At 61.6% G+C, this 18575-nt stretch overlaps 2 protein-coding genes across 5 annotated transcripts in view; one reads left to right on the top strand and one right to left on the bottom strand.

Moving 5' to 3' along the window:
- The first annotated feature begins 230 nt into the window (after window positions 1–230).
- Window positions 231–2381, top strand: PHETA1 (PH domain containing endocytic trafficking adaptor 1). 2 transcript variants are annotated; one of them, XM_074921268.1, is made up of 3 exons: window positions 231–269; window positions 625–763; window positions 1208–2381. In XM_074921268.1, exon 3 carries the CDS (start codon window positions 1259–1261, stop codon window positions 2012–2014), a length of 756 nt encoding a protein of 251 aa, XP_074777369.1. In that variant the 5' UTR covers window positions 231–269; window positions 625–763; window positions 1208–1258; the 3' UTR covers window positions 2015–2381. The 2 variants fall into 2 exon arrangements, with proteins under 2 accessions (XP_074777369.1, XP_074777370.1); XM_074921269.1 differs by having other exon boundaries at window positions 1239–2381.
- Window positions 2382–6001: 3620 nt separating this feature from the next.
- The window catches only part of CUX2 (cut like homeobox 2), a 67736-nt gene continuing 55162 nt past the window's right edge, over window positions 6002–18575 (bottom strand). For 2 of the 3 annotated variants that reach the window (XM_074920801.1, XM_074920800.1), the window contains exons 3-20: window positions 18273–18410; window positions 17955–18081; window positions 17075–17151; window positions 16924–16990; window positions 16603–16651; window positions 15760–15864; window positions 15058–15252; window positions 14889–14947; window positions 14684–14732; window positions 14476–14575; window positions 13592–14227; window positions 12500–12601; window positions 10917–11692; window positions 10300–10459; window positions 9430–9699; window positions 9001–9189; window positions 8618–8891; window positions 6002–7529 (exon numbers count right to left, since the gene is read on the bottom strand). In XM_074920801.1, the coding sequence (XP_074776902.1) occupies window positions 6863–7529; window positions 8618–8891; window positions 9001–9189; window positions 9430–9699; window positions 10300–10459; window positions 10917–11692; window positions 12500–12601; window positions 13592–14227; window positions 14476–14575; window positions 14684–14732; window positions 14889–14947; window positions 15058–15252; window positions 15760–15864; window positions 16603–16651; window positions 16924–16990; window positions 17075–17151; window positions 17955–18081; window positions 18273–18410 (4040 nt within the window). In that variant the 3' untranslated portion in view covers window positions 6002–6862. The remainder of the gene's footprint in view (window positions 7530–8617; window positions 8892–9000; window positions 9190–9429; window positions 9700–10299; window positions 10460–10916; window positions 11693–12499; window positions 12602–13591; window positions 14228–14475; window positions 14576–14683; window positions 14733–14888; window positions 14948–15057; window positions 15253–15759; window positions 15865–16602; window positions 16652–16923; window positions 16991–17074; window positions 17152–17954; window positions 18082–18272; window positions 18411–18575) is intronic. The other variant, XM_074920802.1, reaches the window with a different exon arrangement.

Here is an 18575-nt window from a genome sequence, read left to right on the forward strand (position 1 = left end):
GACCTGGGTCCCAGTGCCCAGAGCTGTGACCCTCCGAGGCCTTTGGGCCGAGCCGGGACCCCTCAGCACCGGGACCGAGCTCCGGAGCAGTTTCTCAGCCGGGCCAAGGGCCCTCGGTCCCCTCCCCGCCGCAGCCGCCGCCCGCCGGGCCGCCCCGAGCCGCGGTGAGGGGCGGTGGCGGAGGAGGAGCCGGCCGGGAGCAGCGCTCCGCCCGCCGGAGCCGGGGCCGGGCCGAGCCGAGCCGGGGCGGCGGGGAGCCGAGGACAAAGGTGGCCGTGAGGGACCGGGAGAGGGGCCGGGAGCGGGGCCCGGGGGCGGGGGGGGGGCGCAGCGGAGCGGAGCGGGGCTGAACGGGCGGGAGCCGACCCCGGAGCGGGGCCGCCCAGTGCCGGGGGAGGGCGGTTCCCCCACTCCCAAACATCCCCAAGACTTTGGGGACACCAAAGAGGTCCCCAAGCTGCCTGGGGGGAAAAGGGGACCCCGCTTGCCCCACCGGCACTGGGCGCCCTGAGAGCCCCCCATCTCGTCTCCTTGAGCCCTGCGACGTGGCTTAATGGGAAAATAATAATCCTGGCACGCGTCCGCCCTGTGCTCCAGGGCTGGGCTGACGTGTGAAACCCGCAGGCGCTTCGGTGCTGGAGTGACCGGAGTGGGGACACCAGGGTGCTGGTCCCCACCACCCCTGACACCAGGCGACCCCGCATCCCACGGCTGCCACGGCCGCCGACGCTGGCGGCCACCGGAGACCGGCGTTAGAATCCAGGTAAGCAGAAAGCCCGGCACGGCGAGGCCACGGGTGGTTGGGGGGGATAAGGGGAGAGGTGGCCTTGCCCTGGTGACAAGGTTCACGGTCACGGCTCTCGGGAGCAGCAGGCGGATCTGCGGCGCAGGCCGTAAACGCGACGTGCCGCGGGGAGGAGCGCCGTGACACGGGCAAACACGGCGCTGGCGGCGAGGTCACCTGTGCCAGGTGACGTGGGGCAGCGGAACGAGCCCTGCCTGGGGGGTGTCCTCCGTGGGAAAACACTCAGCTGGGGGGAAAACCCCTCCCCAGGGAGCCCTGACACACCCAGCACCCTCTGGACGCAGCACCTTGGCTGGGAGCGGGACTGTCCCAGGGCTGTTTATTCACCGGCTCAATTTCCTGGGTGCCAGGGCTGGTGTCACCGAAAACAAAAAGCTGACAGCTTCTTACTGTGCAATTCAGGCGCGCTCACACCCCACCCCCCCCCCGTGAGCACCCGCAGGGTGCGGAGCCATGAAGCTGAACGAGCGGAGCTTGGCCTTCTATGCCACCTGCGACTCCCCGGCCGACAACGCCGGGTTCCTCTACAAGCGCGGCGAGCGGCACACGGCGTATCACCGCCGCTGGTTCGTGCTGAAGGGCAACATGCTCTTCTACTTCGAGGAACGGGAGAGCCGGGAGCCGGTGGGTGTCATCGTGCTGGAGGGTTGCACCGTGGAGCTCTGCGATTCGGCTGAGGAATTTGCCTTCGCCATCCGCTTCGGCGGCACCAAATCCCGCACCTACGTGCTGGCGGCCGAGAGCCAGGCCGCTATGGAGTCGTGGGTGAAGTCGCTCTCGCGAGCCAGCTTCGACTACCTGCGCTTGGTGGTGCGGGAGCTGGAGAAGCAGCTGGAGGAGATGCGCTGGGGGCCGGCTGGTGGATGCGGGGGCTGCCGGGGCTTGCCCAGCTCGTGGAAGCCGAAGCCCTCGGTGCCGGAGCAGTCGCCGGAGCGGCTGCCGGCTCTGCCCGCCATCCCGCCGAAGGAGAACGGCTGCGCAGTGTGGAACAACGCGCCGGGAGCCGGCCGGCCCCACGATGGCGAGGGGAACCCAAGGCCGCCGCCGCTGCCACCGCGCAGGCGGGCATCGAGCAGCGAGGCAGGCAGCGCCGGGGCGGCCGCGGCGGAGAGTTCATCCACCTTCTGCCGGCTCCACGAGCAGTATGGCCGGGAGGTGGCCCGGCTGCGGCAGGACTGGCTGGAGAGGCGGCGTGGCCCCCGGCCCTGAGAGGTGGCCGAGCCCTAGGGACCCGCCAGGACCCGTGGCAGGGAGGAGGTGAGCATCCGTGGTGCCACATCGGTCCCCTCCCCGCCCCGGGATGTGCAGTCCCGTGATGGACACCTGCTGATGGTGCCATTGAGGGCCCAGCATCGAGGGACACCAGTGAAACGCCAGCCCGGCACTGGTGGCAGCTGGGTTCAGCATGCCACCGGCCAGGTGTGAAACCCCTGGGCTCTCGGGGCTGCCAAGCTCTCAGGCAACTCATCCAGCTGTGCCCAGCTGCGGGTGTGGGGTGATCCACACATCGCAGACAAGCTACGAACCACTTGCTGGCTGATGCCTCCCAGGAATCGACCACTGCACTGCATCTGGTGGGGCCTCTTGGTGCTCTTGCAGTGGGATCACGCACCGACAATACTTTTGGAGGAGGATTTTGGTGGGATCTCGCCCGTCTGAGCCCCTGTGTGGGTGTTTCACAGCCAGGGAGCCTGCTACTGCCTTCCCCTCCCTGCCCGGCACAAGCGACTGGCTGAGGTCGGCTGAGCGCTGCCAGATGCCTCTGCTCCAGCAGGATGTGGTTTGAAAATGAAAATATCAGCGAGCACAGCCCTTCCTTAATGGCAGCAGCACCGCACACCCCGGCTGCCCAGGGAGCTGGTGACACCCAGCCCTGGGTGTTTCTCAAGGGGCGATTGCTGCTCGGTGAACCCGCTGTGGGGGGCAGAGCTGAGGGGAACGCAGCAGCTGCAGGCACTGTCTTGCTGGGCAGATATTTTTGGGGCAGGACATCATCCCGGTCCAGCTCGCTAAGGGGAAGCATCGCTCGCGGTGGCGAACAGGAACGTATGTGTCAGCAGCGGAGGGTGTCGAATGATTCATGTGCCGAACTGGAGGGAAGCCTGTGTCTCGTGCCGGTGTTTTTCTTTTATGTTCCCAATGTTTTATATCAGCGCGAAAGCTGCTGGCCCGGAGGTGGGGTGACCCACCCTGGGTCTGGGGGGGAGCAGTCAGGGTGCCCTGGGTTTGAGCTGGGTGCTCTGGCTCCCTTTGCCATCTTGGGACAGGCACAAGATTTTGCTACAATAAAAGTTGTTTCAGAAATTCCCTCCTGGCTCCGGTTCCCATTTGTGCCTTTAAACCCCTGGGGAGGTGGGGTGCAAGTGGGAATTAATTCTTCATTTTAATCCCACTTCTGTCCTCACCATGTCCTGGGCAGGGACTGTGTCACCCAAGTGGGACATGGCCAACAGTGGGGTCTTGCAGTGCCCTGGAGCAGCTCCACATGTGCCTGCAGGGATGGGATGGGTTGGGATGCGATGGAGTGGGATGGGGTGGGACGGGATGGGATGGGATGGGATGGATGGGATGGGATGGGATGGGAGGGGATGGATGGGATGGATGGGATGGGATGGATGGGAAGGGATGGGATGGGATGGGATGGGAGGGGATGGATGGGATGGATGGGATGGGATGGGATGGATGGGATGGGAAGGGATGGGATGGGATGGGAGGGGATGGATGGGATGGGAGGGGATGGGATGGGATGGGATGGATGGGATGGGAGGGGATGGGATGGATGGGATGGGAGGGGATGGGATGGGATGGACGGGATGGGAGGGGATGGGATGAGAGGGGATGGATGGGATGGTGCCACTCTGGGGACATCAGAACACACAGCACCAGGGTGGTCCCATGGCAGGGATAGCACAGTTCTGCCCTTCAGGACAACTTGAACAGCCAGGCACATTGACCAACGTGGGGGTTTGGGCACTGGAAAAGAGTTGGGAGGCTGAAAGAGCACAACCCTTCCACAGTTCCACTGGTGGAAATGGCACTGGGTGCCCTGGCGTGGGTTGCCGGTTCGTTGTATGCTCCATGGGGTGTTAGAGCCACCCCTCCAAACCCTGCGTTACAGGCAGCACCACATGATGCCACCCAGGTTTGGGTGGCCCTGTTTCCTCGGTGGGATGTCCCCAGACCTCTGCCAAGGGGTCTTAGCCAGGGACAAAATGTCTGTCCCCTTGCTGGGGCCAGTGTTGGTGCTACAGAGGGACTGGGGACGCTGCCCCTGTGGAAGCACCACCACAACCCCGTATCCCTGCCTGTGACATCCCACCTGCACCAACATCTCCAGGTTCTTGCTAACACAGGGCCTTGCAGCCAGCTGGGGGGATGTGTGTGTGTGATGCCTCTTGGGGAAACTGAGGCACAAAGCCAGGCAAGGTCATTTGCTTGCTGAGAGCACTGCAGAGCGTGGAGCCCTGCTCCTGGCGGGGCATGGCACCCCACTACGTGTTTCGGCATTTGGAGCGGTGCCACGGAGGGCAGCCGGGGTGCAGCGACGCCCGCAGATGGTTAACGCAGCCCCATCAGTCGGCTGCAGAGGAAGATTCTGGTTTCCATGGCAGCCGGCCCAGCTTCTCCAGACGTTCAGATATTCATTAAAAATAAATCCTTCCCAACATGTTAGCCGACAAACAAGCTTAAACAGATACGCAACATATGGATTTATTAATTCATCAAACGCAAACACCCCCGCCTCGTGTCGGAAGCTGCAAACTTGCCCGGCGATGGCCGGCTCTGAAGAAGAGCTGTGCTGGGCTGTGGCACCAGCGGGCAATGCCGAGCCCAACCTCACGCTGGAGGATGCTGAGATACCCCGGGGGCAGGAGCAAACCTGCACCAGGGATGAGCACAGGATGGCACGGGGCAGGATCCCACCCTGAGGTGGACTAACCCCGTTTAACGCCCTCTTTTTAACCCCCCGTCACCGGGAGATGTTTATGGCAGTGAGAGCTCTTGCCACAAGCCCAAAGCAAGGCTGGGACTTCAAAAAAGTTCAAACCCAGGTGCCCACCCCAGCTGCCTCCAGACAAAACACACCCCAAGGCCAGAGTCGTATCCAACTTCTGTATTTAGTGGCTCTTTACAGAACTTGTTCCTTCCAAAATTGTTAAACAAAGTTCATCGATCTCATAGAAACTTTTGAAGTACAGTACATGAGCCTAACAAAAACGTGACCGGTATGTCCCGCTAGCTTTAATACAACAGGATTGCCGCGTTCAAACTACCCTAAGTGCTTCCTCGAATCCCGTTCCACTAAAGCTCCCGCTAGCACACGACGGAGAAGAGCAGTCCATGGTCACGCCTCGACCTTCCGCAGCGCGGTGGCAGGGAAAAGAGCAGCCGTGGGCAAGCTGGGGCTCGCTGGGGCAGGGTAGGTGGGCAAGGAGAGCCATGCCTTCACAGAGCCACTTCTAGCATCGCCCATCGCCTACCACCCAAATATAAAAATACCTTCTCTTCTGATAAAAATGTATACAGTGGAAAATTAAGTCAATGCATAGCCTCGGAGCCTGGCAGGGGAGCCCTCCCGGTGACGGTGGCCTTGGTGGGTGATGGCTGATGCCATGCGGGCAGGGGACAGGGCAGAGCAGCCCAGCACGGGCCACCCCATGTCATTTAAAGGCATTTTGTTAGCAGAGGCCGGCTGGCGAGGGTGGGGTCAGGGGGGTGGCAGGGAGCACACCGGGATGGCGCTGAGCTCCTGCATCTTTGCCCAGGGTCAGCCCCAGAAGGCCAAAGCTCAATGGTGCTTTGCCCAATTTAGGCCTGAGCTTGCCCAATTCAGGCAGGAGCCTGCTGTGACATCCCAGGGCTCAATCCTGGCTTCATCTGCAGCCACCGCCTGGGGACATGGGGTGAGGGGGACGCTCCTCCCGCCCCGGCGCTCTCCCTGAATAAAAGTGCTTCAGCTGCAAGAGGTGGCTGTGATGCTGGGAGCAGCCTCGAGCAGGGTTGGGCCCCCCGCAAGCGGCTGGCTCATGATTTTTGGGTGCTCGTCCCCAAGCACCAGTGCCCCAGGGGCAGAGCTTGGAGGCTCCACCTCTTTTTCTTTCCCAAATGGACCACGGCAGAGCGTGGGGAACCGGGATCCCACGGACGTCCGCCCCCAGTGAGCCAGAGCCGTCCCCAAGCATCACACCCAGGTACCTCTTCCCATTTCGCTCCCCAGATCGCAAGCACGGGTTGCTTTCTTTCCTTTTACGTTATTTTTTCTCTTCCTTTGGGAGCTGGCAGGAGCCACGCCATGCCGATTTGGGGCTGCCACCGGTTGCTGGCTGGAGGAAGCGCAAGGGACGGCGTTCGGACCATGCTACATTTTGTTCCAGAAGGCTATTGCAGACATTTCTACAACATATACAACCGCACGGGACATTCTGTGTTACAAAGGTTTCAAAAAACATAAACCACCAGAACTAAATACATACTCGATGGCATCAAGGTTTTCGCTTTAGAGTCTTCAGGGACTATGATGCAGTCTCTGGCTGGGGCAGAAGCGATGCAGTGTCTTACAGACAGAGGTGGAAACCGCTCGGCAAAAGTTTATTAAATTTGGTCAGTCTCATAGTGCTTCTTGATGGCTTTGCTCAATAAGTCTTTTCTGTGTTTGTTTTTTTTTTGTTTGTTTTTTTTTTGTTTGTTTGTTTAATCTCATCCAGTGGCAAACTACAAGACTTCAGTGTACATTTAATGACACGACTGCTACATCATCTTGATTTTATAGCTATCTTTAATATCAAAGCAGCTTAAGCTGTTAATAAATTCCAAAGTATCCTTTTATTAAAATATCTAAAAGAGGTCTATAAATATTTTTTGTTTTTTTTTTTTCTTTTCTAAAATTGTTCCCAGTTTTTCACATTTAAAAGAAAGCCGGGGGGGGGGGGAGGAAGCCCCCGCCCTTTCCACGGGCGCTCCCCTCCGTGGTGCCATCCACCTCTTGGTGCGTGTTGCATTTAACAAAAAATATATATATATGTGGGTGTGTATATATATATTTAGGGCGGCGGGGCCTCAGAACTCCCACTCGAGGGCCTCCTCGCGGTTGGCGGCCCGCTCCAGGCGGTGGATGATGTTGTTGAGGTTGGCCATCTTCTCGTGGCGCCGCTGGACGCTGGTGCTGAGCCGGGGGCCGGGCGCTGGCGGCAGCGCCGGTGAGACCGGCCCGGCGGAGGATGGCCCCGGTGAGGCTGAACCGGCGAGGCCGGGCGAGGATGCCGCCGAGGGCGATGTTGGGGAGACCTCCAAGCTGCAACGGGATGACCCCGCGGAGGACTGGGAGCTGTCAGGGTGTGGCGGTGGCGGTGGTGGAGGGGGTCCCCCGGCGGCAGCACCGGCACGGCCCCCCCGCCGCGGGAGGCTGCCGGTGCTGGGGGCGGCGGCGTGAGGAGCTGCCCCCCGCTCCTCCTGGGGAGGTCCGGTCCCCTCGGCCGCCCCGGCCGGGCTGCGCGAGTCCCGCCGGCGGCCCCAGCTGCCCGCCTCCCCCTGCTCCTCCTTCACCTTCACGGGTGCGGCGGCACAGGGGTGCTCACCCCCCCCAAACACGGGTTTACGGTCCTCGGCGTCCGAATCGGGGCTGTGGGGGGCCCGGCGCCCGGGGACGGCCGCCCCACCACTCTGCTCCGGGTCCGTGTCGTTGTCCTGCGTGCCCTCCACCAGCATCTCCCGGCGCATCCGCGACCTGCCGGGACACAACCGCAGGAGGTCGGTGACCACCGACCGTCGCCCCGCGTCGCGGGCACCGCGCGTCTTGAAAAAGCATCTCCAGCCAGAAAAATGCAACGACATCGCTTGAGATGTAAAACCCCACCTTGTCAGCCTTTAAAACATTTTTTTTTGGGGGGGGGGGGGTGGGGGGGGGGTGGAAATTACTGCCACTTCAACACAGGGAATGGATTTTGCAACACTTCGGGCTGTTTCCAGCCAAACCAACCCAGTTTTGAAAGTGTTTTCCGCTACCCCTTTTTTTTTTTGTTGTTGCTGTTGTTGTTTAATACATAACATTTCTCAAAGGTTTATTTTAGGGCAGTTGTGTTTACTGAGAGCAGGAGGGGCTTTCCTGGAACCACTCAAGCGGAAAGGTCGCAGCTTTAAAAACCCCGTTAGTCAATATTTCACCAAAAAGCCTGATTTTTCAACCTCTCCCCACACAAGGGCTTTGTGCAAGAAACCTCATCCAGCTCCCATAAATATTGACCATCGACTTTATGCTGCTCGGGGGGAGTTGGAGGCAGTCGGAGGTTTTGCGGACTCGACACAAGCACTTACATGCCTTTTTATACTGGTTTATGTAGGGCAGGGGCACAACCCATCACCTGGGCTGTTGACTCAGAGTGGGCAGCTCTTGGTGTGGGTCTGGGGAGGATTCAGGAGTCATGTGTCCACCTGCAGTACTGCCTGAGGATGAAGCCTGTGCTGCTCCCCAGGGCTGGGCTGCTGTGGGGATGGAACCTGTGTTCCAGGAACCTCCATGAGGCTTTGCTCCACCCATCAGGGAGCTCCTGCTTGGTGTCCTGCACTGGTGAGCAGGTGGACATGAGCACCGTAACCTCTTTAGATGCTCAACATGACTTGGTCAAGGTGGTCAACACCTCTTGACCACCTGCCAGCCAGGGCACACGCAGCGTTTTGGCTGCAATCCTGAGCCTGGGGACCTCCAGTGACCACGCGTGGGTCTGCACCTCCCTGTCTAGGCAAGAGGGACTGGGAAGGCTGGAAGAGGAGCAGTGACACCACCATCAGATGTCTGAAGCCCGGGAGAGCCCGTACCTGTAGTTGTGGAACCAGTTGATGACGGTGTTGGTCTTGAGGTTGAGCTGGAAGGAGAGCAGCTCGATGGTCTGCTGGGAGGGGTAGGGCTCTAACTGGTAGGCTTTCTTCAGGGCTTCCTTCTCCTCTGGGGCCAGCACCACCCGTGGCTTCTTGATCTGGAGGAGGCTGAGGTCCTGCGGCTGCAGGCTGGGGCTGGCACACTCGGAGCGGGTGCTGGGGGACTCGCTGTCCGAGCCGGCGCTCATCAGCCCGTACCGACGTTTCAGGTAGGCTGCAGGAGAAAAGACCCAGCTGCGTGTCGCTCACCCCCCCAGCCCGGGGAGCCCTGCCCTCAGTCAGCACCCTGAGACCCGGTGGGGCCGCATCGCCCTGACCCTCACCTTTCTTCTCCAGCTTCTTCATGTCACGCAGCTTCTCCACGTTGTGGGGGTCGTTGAGCCAGAGCTGCATGCGGACGAAGGGCTCCCTCCCCTTCAGGCTCAGCTTGTGCCACGGCTTGGGCCTGGAGAGGAGATCGGACACCGAGCCCTGCGTCAGGCCCAGGATGCTCTCCCCGAACAGCCGCTGGCCTGGCGGAGGAGAAGCAGAGGTGGTTAGATCGGGGGAAAGCAGCGGGGCAGGCGTTAACAGTCCCCCCGCGGAGCGGGTGCACCCCATTTCCCAGACGGCATCCTCCCCCAGCGTGCCGGGATCCCCCCCAAGCACCCGCAGTGAACCACGGGGGGTCTGCGGCTACGGGAATTGGGGCGATGCATCCATGCAGCCTCACCAGCAGCTCCCGAAAACCCGGGTGGAGAGAGGGTCCGCACCTAAATTGTTGTCCGTCAAGACCTCCTTGACCTTCTTGGTGATGGAGTAGGTGTCCAGCTCGGGGGACATGGCGACGATCTCCTGGATGCCCACGGGTCCCTGGCTGTTGGGGTACGGCTTCCCACCCAACGCAGGCGTCGACCGGCTTTCAGGCTGCTGGTTTTCTTTGCTGCTCTCCAAGGCCAAGGTGAGGGGCTCCTGGCAGCCCTTCTCGTGCTCAGCGGGGCTGGGGGGCGGCGAGGGGGACGGCTGGGGCTCCGCCGGGCTGGCTGCGTGACACCGGGGCAGAGGGGTCAGCGGGGATGGTGGGAGGGGGAGTGGCAGGGACCCGGCAGGAGCAGGCAGGTTATTTTGGGGATGCCTGTGGCTCTGCCCTCCAGAGATGGGGGATGCTGCCTGACTCTCTCCGACAAATACAGCAAAGCGAGAGGTGCCAGTGGAATAATTAAAGAGGGAAAACATCACTAATATAAAAAAACCCCGGTTACTACTTTATGCCAGGCACAAAGCCAAAGATTTTTGTTGTGGTTTTCCTTTTTTTTTTTTTTTTTTTAAACTAGATGACTTTCAAAACCCGTTTCTGACAAAATAACATTTGAGGATGTGTACAACAGCCCTAAACTGTCTAAGCAACTAATTAAGGAGGTTCAAAATGAGCTGGGTGCATCAGAGGGGGATCAAAGGGGCTTCCAGGATTGTGGTGCGGGTGGGGGTGCTGGAGGTGGTGAGGGCAGCTCCCCCCGGTGCTGGGGTGGGAGCAGGATGAACTCGCCCCGCACTGGGATACAGGGATGGATGCAGAAGTGCCGGGGGCACTGATGGCACATGGGGATGATGGCGACGGTGGGGACAGCGGTGGGGGCACTTACCCTGGGAGGGTGTCGGCTGCTGGCTGATGCCTTGGCCCAGCTGGTCGGTCAGCCAGAGCTGCATACGGATGAAGGGCTCCCGACCCTTCTGTGTCAGCTTGCTCCATGGCTTGGGCCGTGACAGCATGTCGCTCACGCTGCCCTGGGACAGGCCCAGCACCTAGGCACAGCGCAGGGGTCACCCGCCGGGGCTGGGGCATGCTCCCCCCAGCGCCGGGCTGCTGCCTGCCCTCCATCCCCATGTCAAGGGAAGGGAAGCAGGTTGCCACCCACTGCCACGCTCACGGTTCCGTGGCACATCCAGACCCCTTGGCCCCAGCTGTGGGTGCTAGGACTGTGGTGGGTCCCCCTGAGATACCCAGCGGGCTGGGAGGATGGTCCCTGCAGCGCTCTGTGCAGGGGACAGGGCTTTCCTGGTGGGAAGTGCCACCAACCAGTTGGTGGTGGCTACTGGGAGACTGCTTGGGGTTGGGTCAAACACTGAGGACTCAGCGTCCTCCAAGGGGAAACCCACTGGGGAGAGCAGGACTGGAAAGAGCTGGCAGAGGCCACCAATGAGCCCGGGGCTCAGTCACAGAGCAGAGGAGACACTGGATCCCCCTTCTCCAGGCTGGTACCTTCTCTCCGAAGATCCTCTGGCAGATGCCGTTCTTGGCCAACTTCTCCTTGACCTGCCGGGTCAGCTCCAGCGTGTCCACCTCCCTGTACATGTACATCTCGTACTGCTCCGGCGTCAGTGGCGGCACGGTGGGCTTCAGAGTCCGCGGCACGTAAGTGGGGTAGTAGGAGAGGCGACCACCAGCCGCTGGCTCCGCGCCGGCTCCCTCCGCCTTCATCTCCGTCAGCCGCTGGGGCTCGTCGTCCGCCGGCGGCAGCTCGTCCTCGTTGGTGCCACCCTCGCCGGGCTCACCCCGTGGCCAGCCCCGGCCGTTGGCCATGCTGGAGTAGCTCGAGGAGGAGGAGGAGAGCGAAGGCGAGACGGAGGTGTAGGGTCGGCTGAGCAGGCTCCGCTCTGACGCCCAGTGCTGGTCGAAGTAGGAGCCGGCATCGCCGATCTCCGACTTCACCTTCCGGATGATGCTCTGGACGAAGGCAGCGGGCGAGAGGACGGCCAGGGGCGTCTGCGGGGGGCCGGGGCTGGCCCCGCTCCCCTCCTCCTGCTTGACGTAGGTCGGGACGATGTTCTGGTTGACGGTGGCCAGCGTGGAGCGCTCGGCGGGTGGCGCGTCCCCAGGGTGCCCGCTGCCCCCCGACTCCATCTCCAGCAGCGCCTGCTGCTGCGCCTGCATCTCCCGCCGTGCCTGCTCCAGGATGCTCTTGATGGCGTCCTCCGAGCTGCTGCCACCCGCCCCGTTGGGCACCGCCTGCGACGCTGACGGCGTTTTGGGTTCCCCTGGAAAGAAAAGGGGCGAGGGGAGCCCTGAGGCGCAGCACGCGTGGCTTTACCACACGGCCATAATTCAAAATGCAAGAGAAAAGGGATTTCATCCTGACGTGGCTCAATGCCCCACATGGCTGCAGATCGAAAGAAGGACCAGCAGCACCCGCAAAGCAAAACCTGTGACACCCCCAGCTCAAAGTGAGCTTCTTTTTTGACGATTGCAAAATAAATCCCATTACCAACAACAGAAATAGACAAACATGTTTGTTTACCCTGTCTGTTTTTCCACCGTTCCTGTCTAATTTAATTCTCTGGGATTCTGCTTTCTCAGCAGACTACCTGTTTTAATGTATTTCATTTCTTGTAATTGACTGTGAGCGCAGCTGCTTTAATGATTCCTCGTGCCAGATGGATCGCACATCCTCATTTAATCATCTGTTTTGGGGCAGGGGGGGTGGAAAGACTAGATCCAAAGTTTCTGAAAGCCCAGATACAACAGCCGCTGCATGGAGAGTCCTCCGTCCCTATTTACCAGCATTTCTTCCCACCACGCTCCAAATCTCTCTGGATGTCAGTGGGAGAAATGCCAAACAAAGCCCATTTTGGCCCAGGACCGTGTCACAAGTGCTTTGGCATGGGCTGGCTGACGTTTCTGAGGGGAGGAAGGGACGCCTGCGCTGGACGCTGTCGGTTTTACGGGTGTTTCAGCGTGGCGTGGGACCCGCAGTCACACGGCACCCAGCCACCAGCACCCCTCTGGGTGCTGCTCCCACGGGGGCAGAGCAGGGGGGGCTCTGCCAGCCACGTTCCAGCACCCACCTCCCTTCTGCGACTCGATCTCCTTCTTCGCCTGCTCCAGGATGCTTTTGATGGCATCGTCAGAGCCGGTCTCTGGCGTCCTGATCCGTGGCGTGATGCTACCTGATCAAAGAGGCAGGATAACAGCTTTGTCACCGGTGCTGGTTTTACAAGCTCCGCTTGTATGTCAGGAAGTATTTACTGCTCCTCATGTTCAGTTATTTTTAGGGATGCTGGTTTTAAGACAAATGTCACTTCCGATTAGTCGCTAGCACAGGGAGCCCTGGTAGCCCTGGCTGCCAGCTCTCGCCTCCGGTGTGGCAGCTCCCAGCCACCTTACTTGCCCCAACCAAGGGCACCCACTCCCCACCGGGGCGCAGGGTGCTGAGCAGAGACACGGGAACCACATCGCCCATCCCTGGCACTGGGCCCTCCCGGCTGTGCAGGCAAAGGATTAATGCTGGATGGGATCCAGGGAATCAGTTGGAGCCCTCTGGGTTGAAACACCAGCAGATGCACGGACTGTGGACCTGCATCGTCCAGTCCCTGTGTCACCGCGGGGACATGAGTGACCAGTCACCACTGCTGCCACCGCTGAGCCGGAGCCAGGAGCCACCACCCCTGGAGCCGGGCGTTACCATTGCATGGCGGTGTGGTCTCAGCACCGCACCGAGATCCCGCAGCATTAAGACTTCATTATTTTAACGAAACGTTCCCGAGGACATTGATTCATACGCCACGAAACAGCCTAATGAATAATTAAATGGCACTTGTCAGAATAAATGAGTAAAGCACGTCCGGGGATGCAGCTTCCGCAACGATGGGTTGTTGTTAATCGCTACCATTTGCCAGGGATCCATCCCACCGGGCAGCCGGTTCTGTCCCACCCTGCAGCAAGCACAGGGACCACTGGGGACAACTCCCCCGCGTGCCACCGTTGGCTCTGTGAGCATCCCTGCCTGTCTTGCCACCACGTGGCGGGCTGGCAGGCATCCCTGCCGCGGCATGGGGCACCCCGGGGTGCTGCTGGGGTGCATCAGGAGGGGATGCCACGGCACCGCTTGCAGCGTCCTGGGGCAGGACCCGTCGGCCGGGGCCACCCCAACCACTCACCTCTCTGGCGCACCTGGATAGTCCTCAGGGCCAGCACGTTCTGCTCGTCGGAGAGGAACTGCTTCATCTTGATGAACGGCTCCTTGCCCTTCACTGTCAGCTTGCGCCAGGGCTTGGGCCGGGCCAGGATCTCGCTGACGGAGCCCTGCGACAGCCCCAGCACGTAATGCCCGAAGACCCGCTGCCCGATGTTGTGCTTCAGCAGCTGCTCCTTCACCTGGAAGGCGATTTCGGCCGTGTCCAGCTGCTCCTCGTCGGCAGAGCTGCCGGCGCTGCCCTCGGATGCTTCACCGGGGGGGCTGGCCGCGCTGGCAGCCGGAGCGGTGCCGGGGGGCACGGTGCTGGTTTTGGCCCCGAAGAAGGTGGAGGGAAAGGGTGGCCCCCCGCCGGCACTCTCGCTCTTGTAGGTGGGCGGCGGGATGGGGGGGGCCTTGGGGTCCCCCGAAAGTCGCTCGCCCCCTGGGAAGGGGGACAGTGAGAAAGTCCGGGGGCCGTCGGGGGCCAGGCCGGGGCCGGGCAGAGGCGGGAGGGGAGTGGGGGAGGCGGGTTCATCCGCCGGAGCGTGCTGGGGGGATGGGTACGGCTGCTCCATGCCCAGCGAATCCTTCCCCGACTCGTCTTCGGAGTGATCCTCCTCTAGAGATGAACGAGAGAGAAGGAGACGCACTAGAGTCCCCCCGGCCGGCGGCCCCAGCACAGCCCTGCAGCGAAGCATCTCCTGCCTCAGTTTCCCTAGCTGGCATCCCACCCCCTGTCCTCCCCCCACCCCTCTCTGCTGGCTCCAGGCTCCCTCCCACAGCTGGAGCAGGATCCAGCCCTGCCACCCATATTCCCAGGGATGCTCCTGGTGGGACCGGGAATGCCGCGGGACCCACGGACCCTACCAGTGCTGGCCAACAGGCTGGGCTTCTCCAGCAGGTACTTCTGGGAGGGGTAGAAAGCCTCCTTCCCCAGCAGCAGGGCCTCCTCTGCCTTCGACATGCTCTGCAAGGAGCCAAGCCGAGGTGGGAAAGGGCGGCGGAGCCCCGGGCGGCAGGGCTGGCACGCGTGCCACAGCCCGGCGAGCGCGTCAGCGCACGCTGCGGCACTTGCCTGGGGAAGGCTGCAGCTGGCAGAGGCCACCTTCATCGCCTTCAGGATGCTGGGAGGGAGACAAGGGGGGTGACTCGGCGCACGTGGCTTTTTGCTGCCGTCAAGGCGCCGAGCGTTATGGCTGCTGGCGTGCCGTGGGTGCCAGCAGCACCCGGCCGGCCGGGGGACAAGCAGGCAACAGGCGTGGATGCCGGTCAAGCCATACCTCAGCTCTGTTTTGATCTCCTCGTAGTCTGCCTGCGCCTGCAGCTTCTCCTCCAGCTTCTGCAGAGCAGAGAGGGGGGAGTCCTCGCAGCCGGCTCCCGGCGCACACCCGGCACAGCCGAGCCTGTGCCCCCCCGTCCCCGGCAAGCCCCTAGCCCCCGTGGGCGCACCTCGATGGCTTCGTTCTTGGCGGCCAGTTGCCCCTCCAGCTCAGCGATTTGGTTGGCAGAGGACTCCTCCAGCTCCTGCAGCGAGCTCTGGAGGTGCTGGACGTCCTTCAGGAGCCGCAGGATCTCCCGGTCCTTGGCAGCCAGAGCTGCCTCCAGCCTCGACCCTGAGCACATGGAATAGTTCACTTTGTCCTGCTGGGAGAGGGGACACCGTCAGCTCCCGGCCGCCTGACGTGGGGACAGGGGCCACCCTCCCCATCAGACATGTTCCCACGGGGAGCAGGCGAGCCCAGAACTCAGCCCTGTGGGAGGGGGACCCGAGGTGACACAGCCGTGGGCAGGGACAGACCTTTCCTCTGCCCTTACAGGTCTCCCAGGTACATCTGCTCATTACTATGGGGGTGCAGGTAGGGCATGGCCAACGCTACCTCCTCCATGGTGGAAAAATGGCTCAATCACTGGCATTTCGGGCTTGTTCCCAAACATGGTGGGTGTTCCCGAATGCAAAAGGGTGCTCATGAACACAACAGGATGCTCCTGGCTGCTACAGGGTGCTCAAAGCTATGACAGGGTGCTCCCAAGTGCAGTGGGATGCTCCTGGCTGGGACAGATGCTCCTGGTTGTGGTAACAGGGTGCTGCCAGCCCGGAGAGGGTGCTCTGGGCCACGATGGGGTGCTGCCAGCCCCAAAGGGTGCTCTCACCCCGGCGGCGCCTGGCGGGGAGCAGCAGGCCAGGCGCAGGGAGCTATTCACGGCCGCCAGCTGCTCCCGCAAGCTCTCCACCTCCCGCTGCGCCGCCTCCGCTCGCTGCAAGAGAGCAGAAAGCGCATCAGGCCAGGCACCCACGGCTCATCCCACCCCACACAAGGCAGAGCGGGGCCCCGGGGTCTGCATCGAGCTGGGCATCCTGCTCCCACCACCATCACCATAAGCCCCCCTCAATTTATTTCATCTCCCCACATCCTAATGCAGTCCTCAGTCCCAATCCCTGGGCACGGGCTGCAGCCCAGCTCCAGGACTCTGCCTTTTTCCACCCAACAGGCCGTATTTATGTGCAAATTGCTCTTTATGCCTAATTTATTATCCACGCGCATTTATTTGTATCTACACTTTCAGAATTAAATAAAACTAGTGAATAGGAATGGATAGGACCAGAAGGAATTATGACAGAAACCAACACCAGGCTGGTGTGGCTTGTGCCCTGAAACACCCGGGAGAGGCCGGAGGTGACAAACGCTGGCTCCTGTGGCCAAAGCAGCCCAGTGGGACCCCCTGCCTCATGTTGAGGGTCACTGGTGTGCTGGGGCTCCCACCAGGCTGGTTTAGAGGAGCAGCTGGGTGAAGGAAACCAGAAGCCCACTTTGTAGGGCTTCCCAGTCCCGGAGCCTGGCCACCCCGTACCATTGTGGGGACAGACATCCACGCTACGTGGATGCTCGGGGCGCTGCGATGGGTGCAGTGGCTGGGGGGGGTCGTGGCTGAGCACGGTGGAAGGGGAGCACGGTACGTGCCCTGTGTTAGCTGAAAAGTCAGCTCCCAGCTCACCTGGTTGGCTTTTTCGAGGTTTGTCATGATCATGGCTACTTCGTCTGCCCTGTGACGAGAAAGCGAGAGGTGTCAGCCGGGACACAGCCCCCACGGCCAGCCAGGGCTCCTGCCTGCGCCGCAGCCAAGGGCACAGGCGGGCCTCTTAGATATCGGGACCCCCCACGACTTGGGGTGCTGCTGAAGTCGCCTCAAGCATCTCAGCTCCTCAAGTCATTCAGCAGCACCGCGGGGATGTCCCGGCACTGCCACCGGCGGCTTGGCTCAGCCTCGGGCACGCCGGCGGCCTCCGGGCACAACCAGGCATCATCGGCGACTTACTTGGAGGCAGCTTCTTCGTCGTATTTACACCGCAGCTCCAGCAGCTCCGTCTGGGTCGCCTTCAGCGCTGGAAAGAGGAAGAGGAGGGTGAGGCATGGGGTGAGGGCTTGGCCCCCCATGGCCGGCGGCCCCTGCCCCAGCCCCCCCCTACCTGCGTGGAGCACTTTGATCTTCTCCTCTGCCTCCCCCAGCCGAGCGGCCAAAGTGACCTGTGCTTCCTGCAGCCCCCTGCGAGAGACGGGCATCAGCCACGTGCCGGTGGCACCGTGGCCACGCCGACCCCACAGCCCCCCAAGGGCACACGGAGACCCCCCCGCTGCATCCCCATCGCTCGGGGAAAGACCCACCGGTGGAAGCCAGGATGTGTTCAAGCCGCATTACCCCATGATATTAAGGAGTTTATAGCCCTGGGTGTAAAAAAACTCACTGAGGGCTGATAATGGTCCTGATCCCTGGGGCTGAACCCCCTCCAACAGGGGGGATGGCAGCCCACCCCTGTCTGTAATTAATTGGAGGTGGGGGAAGCAATCAGGGAAAAGTTATTCTGCATTATTTATAGCCTGCACTTGCCAGGAACTTACTCGCAGAGATCTGCAATTTAGGGTTTAAAGATTCCTCATTTGTTTCCCGGTGCAGCGTGTTAAGGAATAACAATGAAGGCACCAAGAAAGCCGGGAGTCTCCAAATTAAAAGGCCATTTAATGAGGTTCATCCGTCGACCTGGCTTTAACCCATTTGTCCGAGCAAAGCCACGTGCCAGGGAGACGGCACGAAGGGCTGGCAGGAGCGACCTGCCCCGGCTCTGCCTGTGCCCGCCGCTGCCCAGAAACCACCTGGGATTGGGGATGGACAGACGGACTCGGGGAGTGCCCGAGATTGTGCGTCAGGATTCTGGACAAGATGAGTCCCTCTCAACCTGAGAGTAGAGGAGGTGAGGGAGGCACAGATGGACACCCCCGTGCACAAGCCGGGACAGAGCCACATGTTCCCGCAGCACCCCGGCACGACCCTGCATCCCCGTACTCACGTACTTTTGCTTTTCTGCCTCATTTCTCTGCAGCAAGGTTTCCGCACACGGTGCTTTGCCGTCGATGCCGGAGAGCAGGGGCTCGGCCGCTGCCGCGAGCCCGGCGGCCGGTGACGTCCCCTCTCTGCGCTCTGCGGGGGGGACACGTATCACACAGCTGCGTAGGGGACACTAGCGGCGGCCGATGGGGACCACAGGCCAGGGAAAAGGGGTCCTGGCCCTGACACCCCCCCCAGGGACACTCAGAGGCACGTGGGGGGACCCAGCTGGGGACTGCAACTGCCACCCTCGTCCGATGGGGCGGCTGGCGCCGGGGGGGTACCTTTGGTGCCGATGAGCTCCGGGTGCTTCTTCCAGGGGCGGCCGAGGTCCTTCAGTGGGGGCGGTTCGGGCTCGAGGCGCTGGAGCTGCTGCAGCCGGTCCTCCAGGCTCCGGGCAGCCTCCAGCACAGGAGCGGGGTCTGCGGGACACAGGACGCAACGGTGAGCGGCAAGGATGCCCGCCACCAGCCCTCTCCTACCTCCCCGGGGACTTGCCCACCCTCCACGCCACCCATCCTAGGGCAGCCACCCTTTGCACCCCGCTTAAAACCAGAGCGGGTGTCCTCCCAGCCCCGGGGCACCCC

Source organism: Athene noctua, chromosome 17 (genome assembly GCF_965140245.1).
Source record: "Athene noctua chromosome 17, bAthNoc1.hap1.1, whole genome shotgun sequence".
Taxonomy (NCBI): Eukaryota; Metazoa; Chordata; class Aves; order Strigiformes; family Strigidae; genus Athene; species Athene noctua.

Bases quoted from the DNA above. Each gene is read 5' to 3' on its own strand.
- PHETA1 (XM_074921268.1), top strand. From the start codon at position 1,259: ATGAAGCTGAACGAGCGGAGCTTGGCCTTCTATGCCACCTGCGACTCC.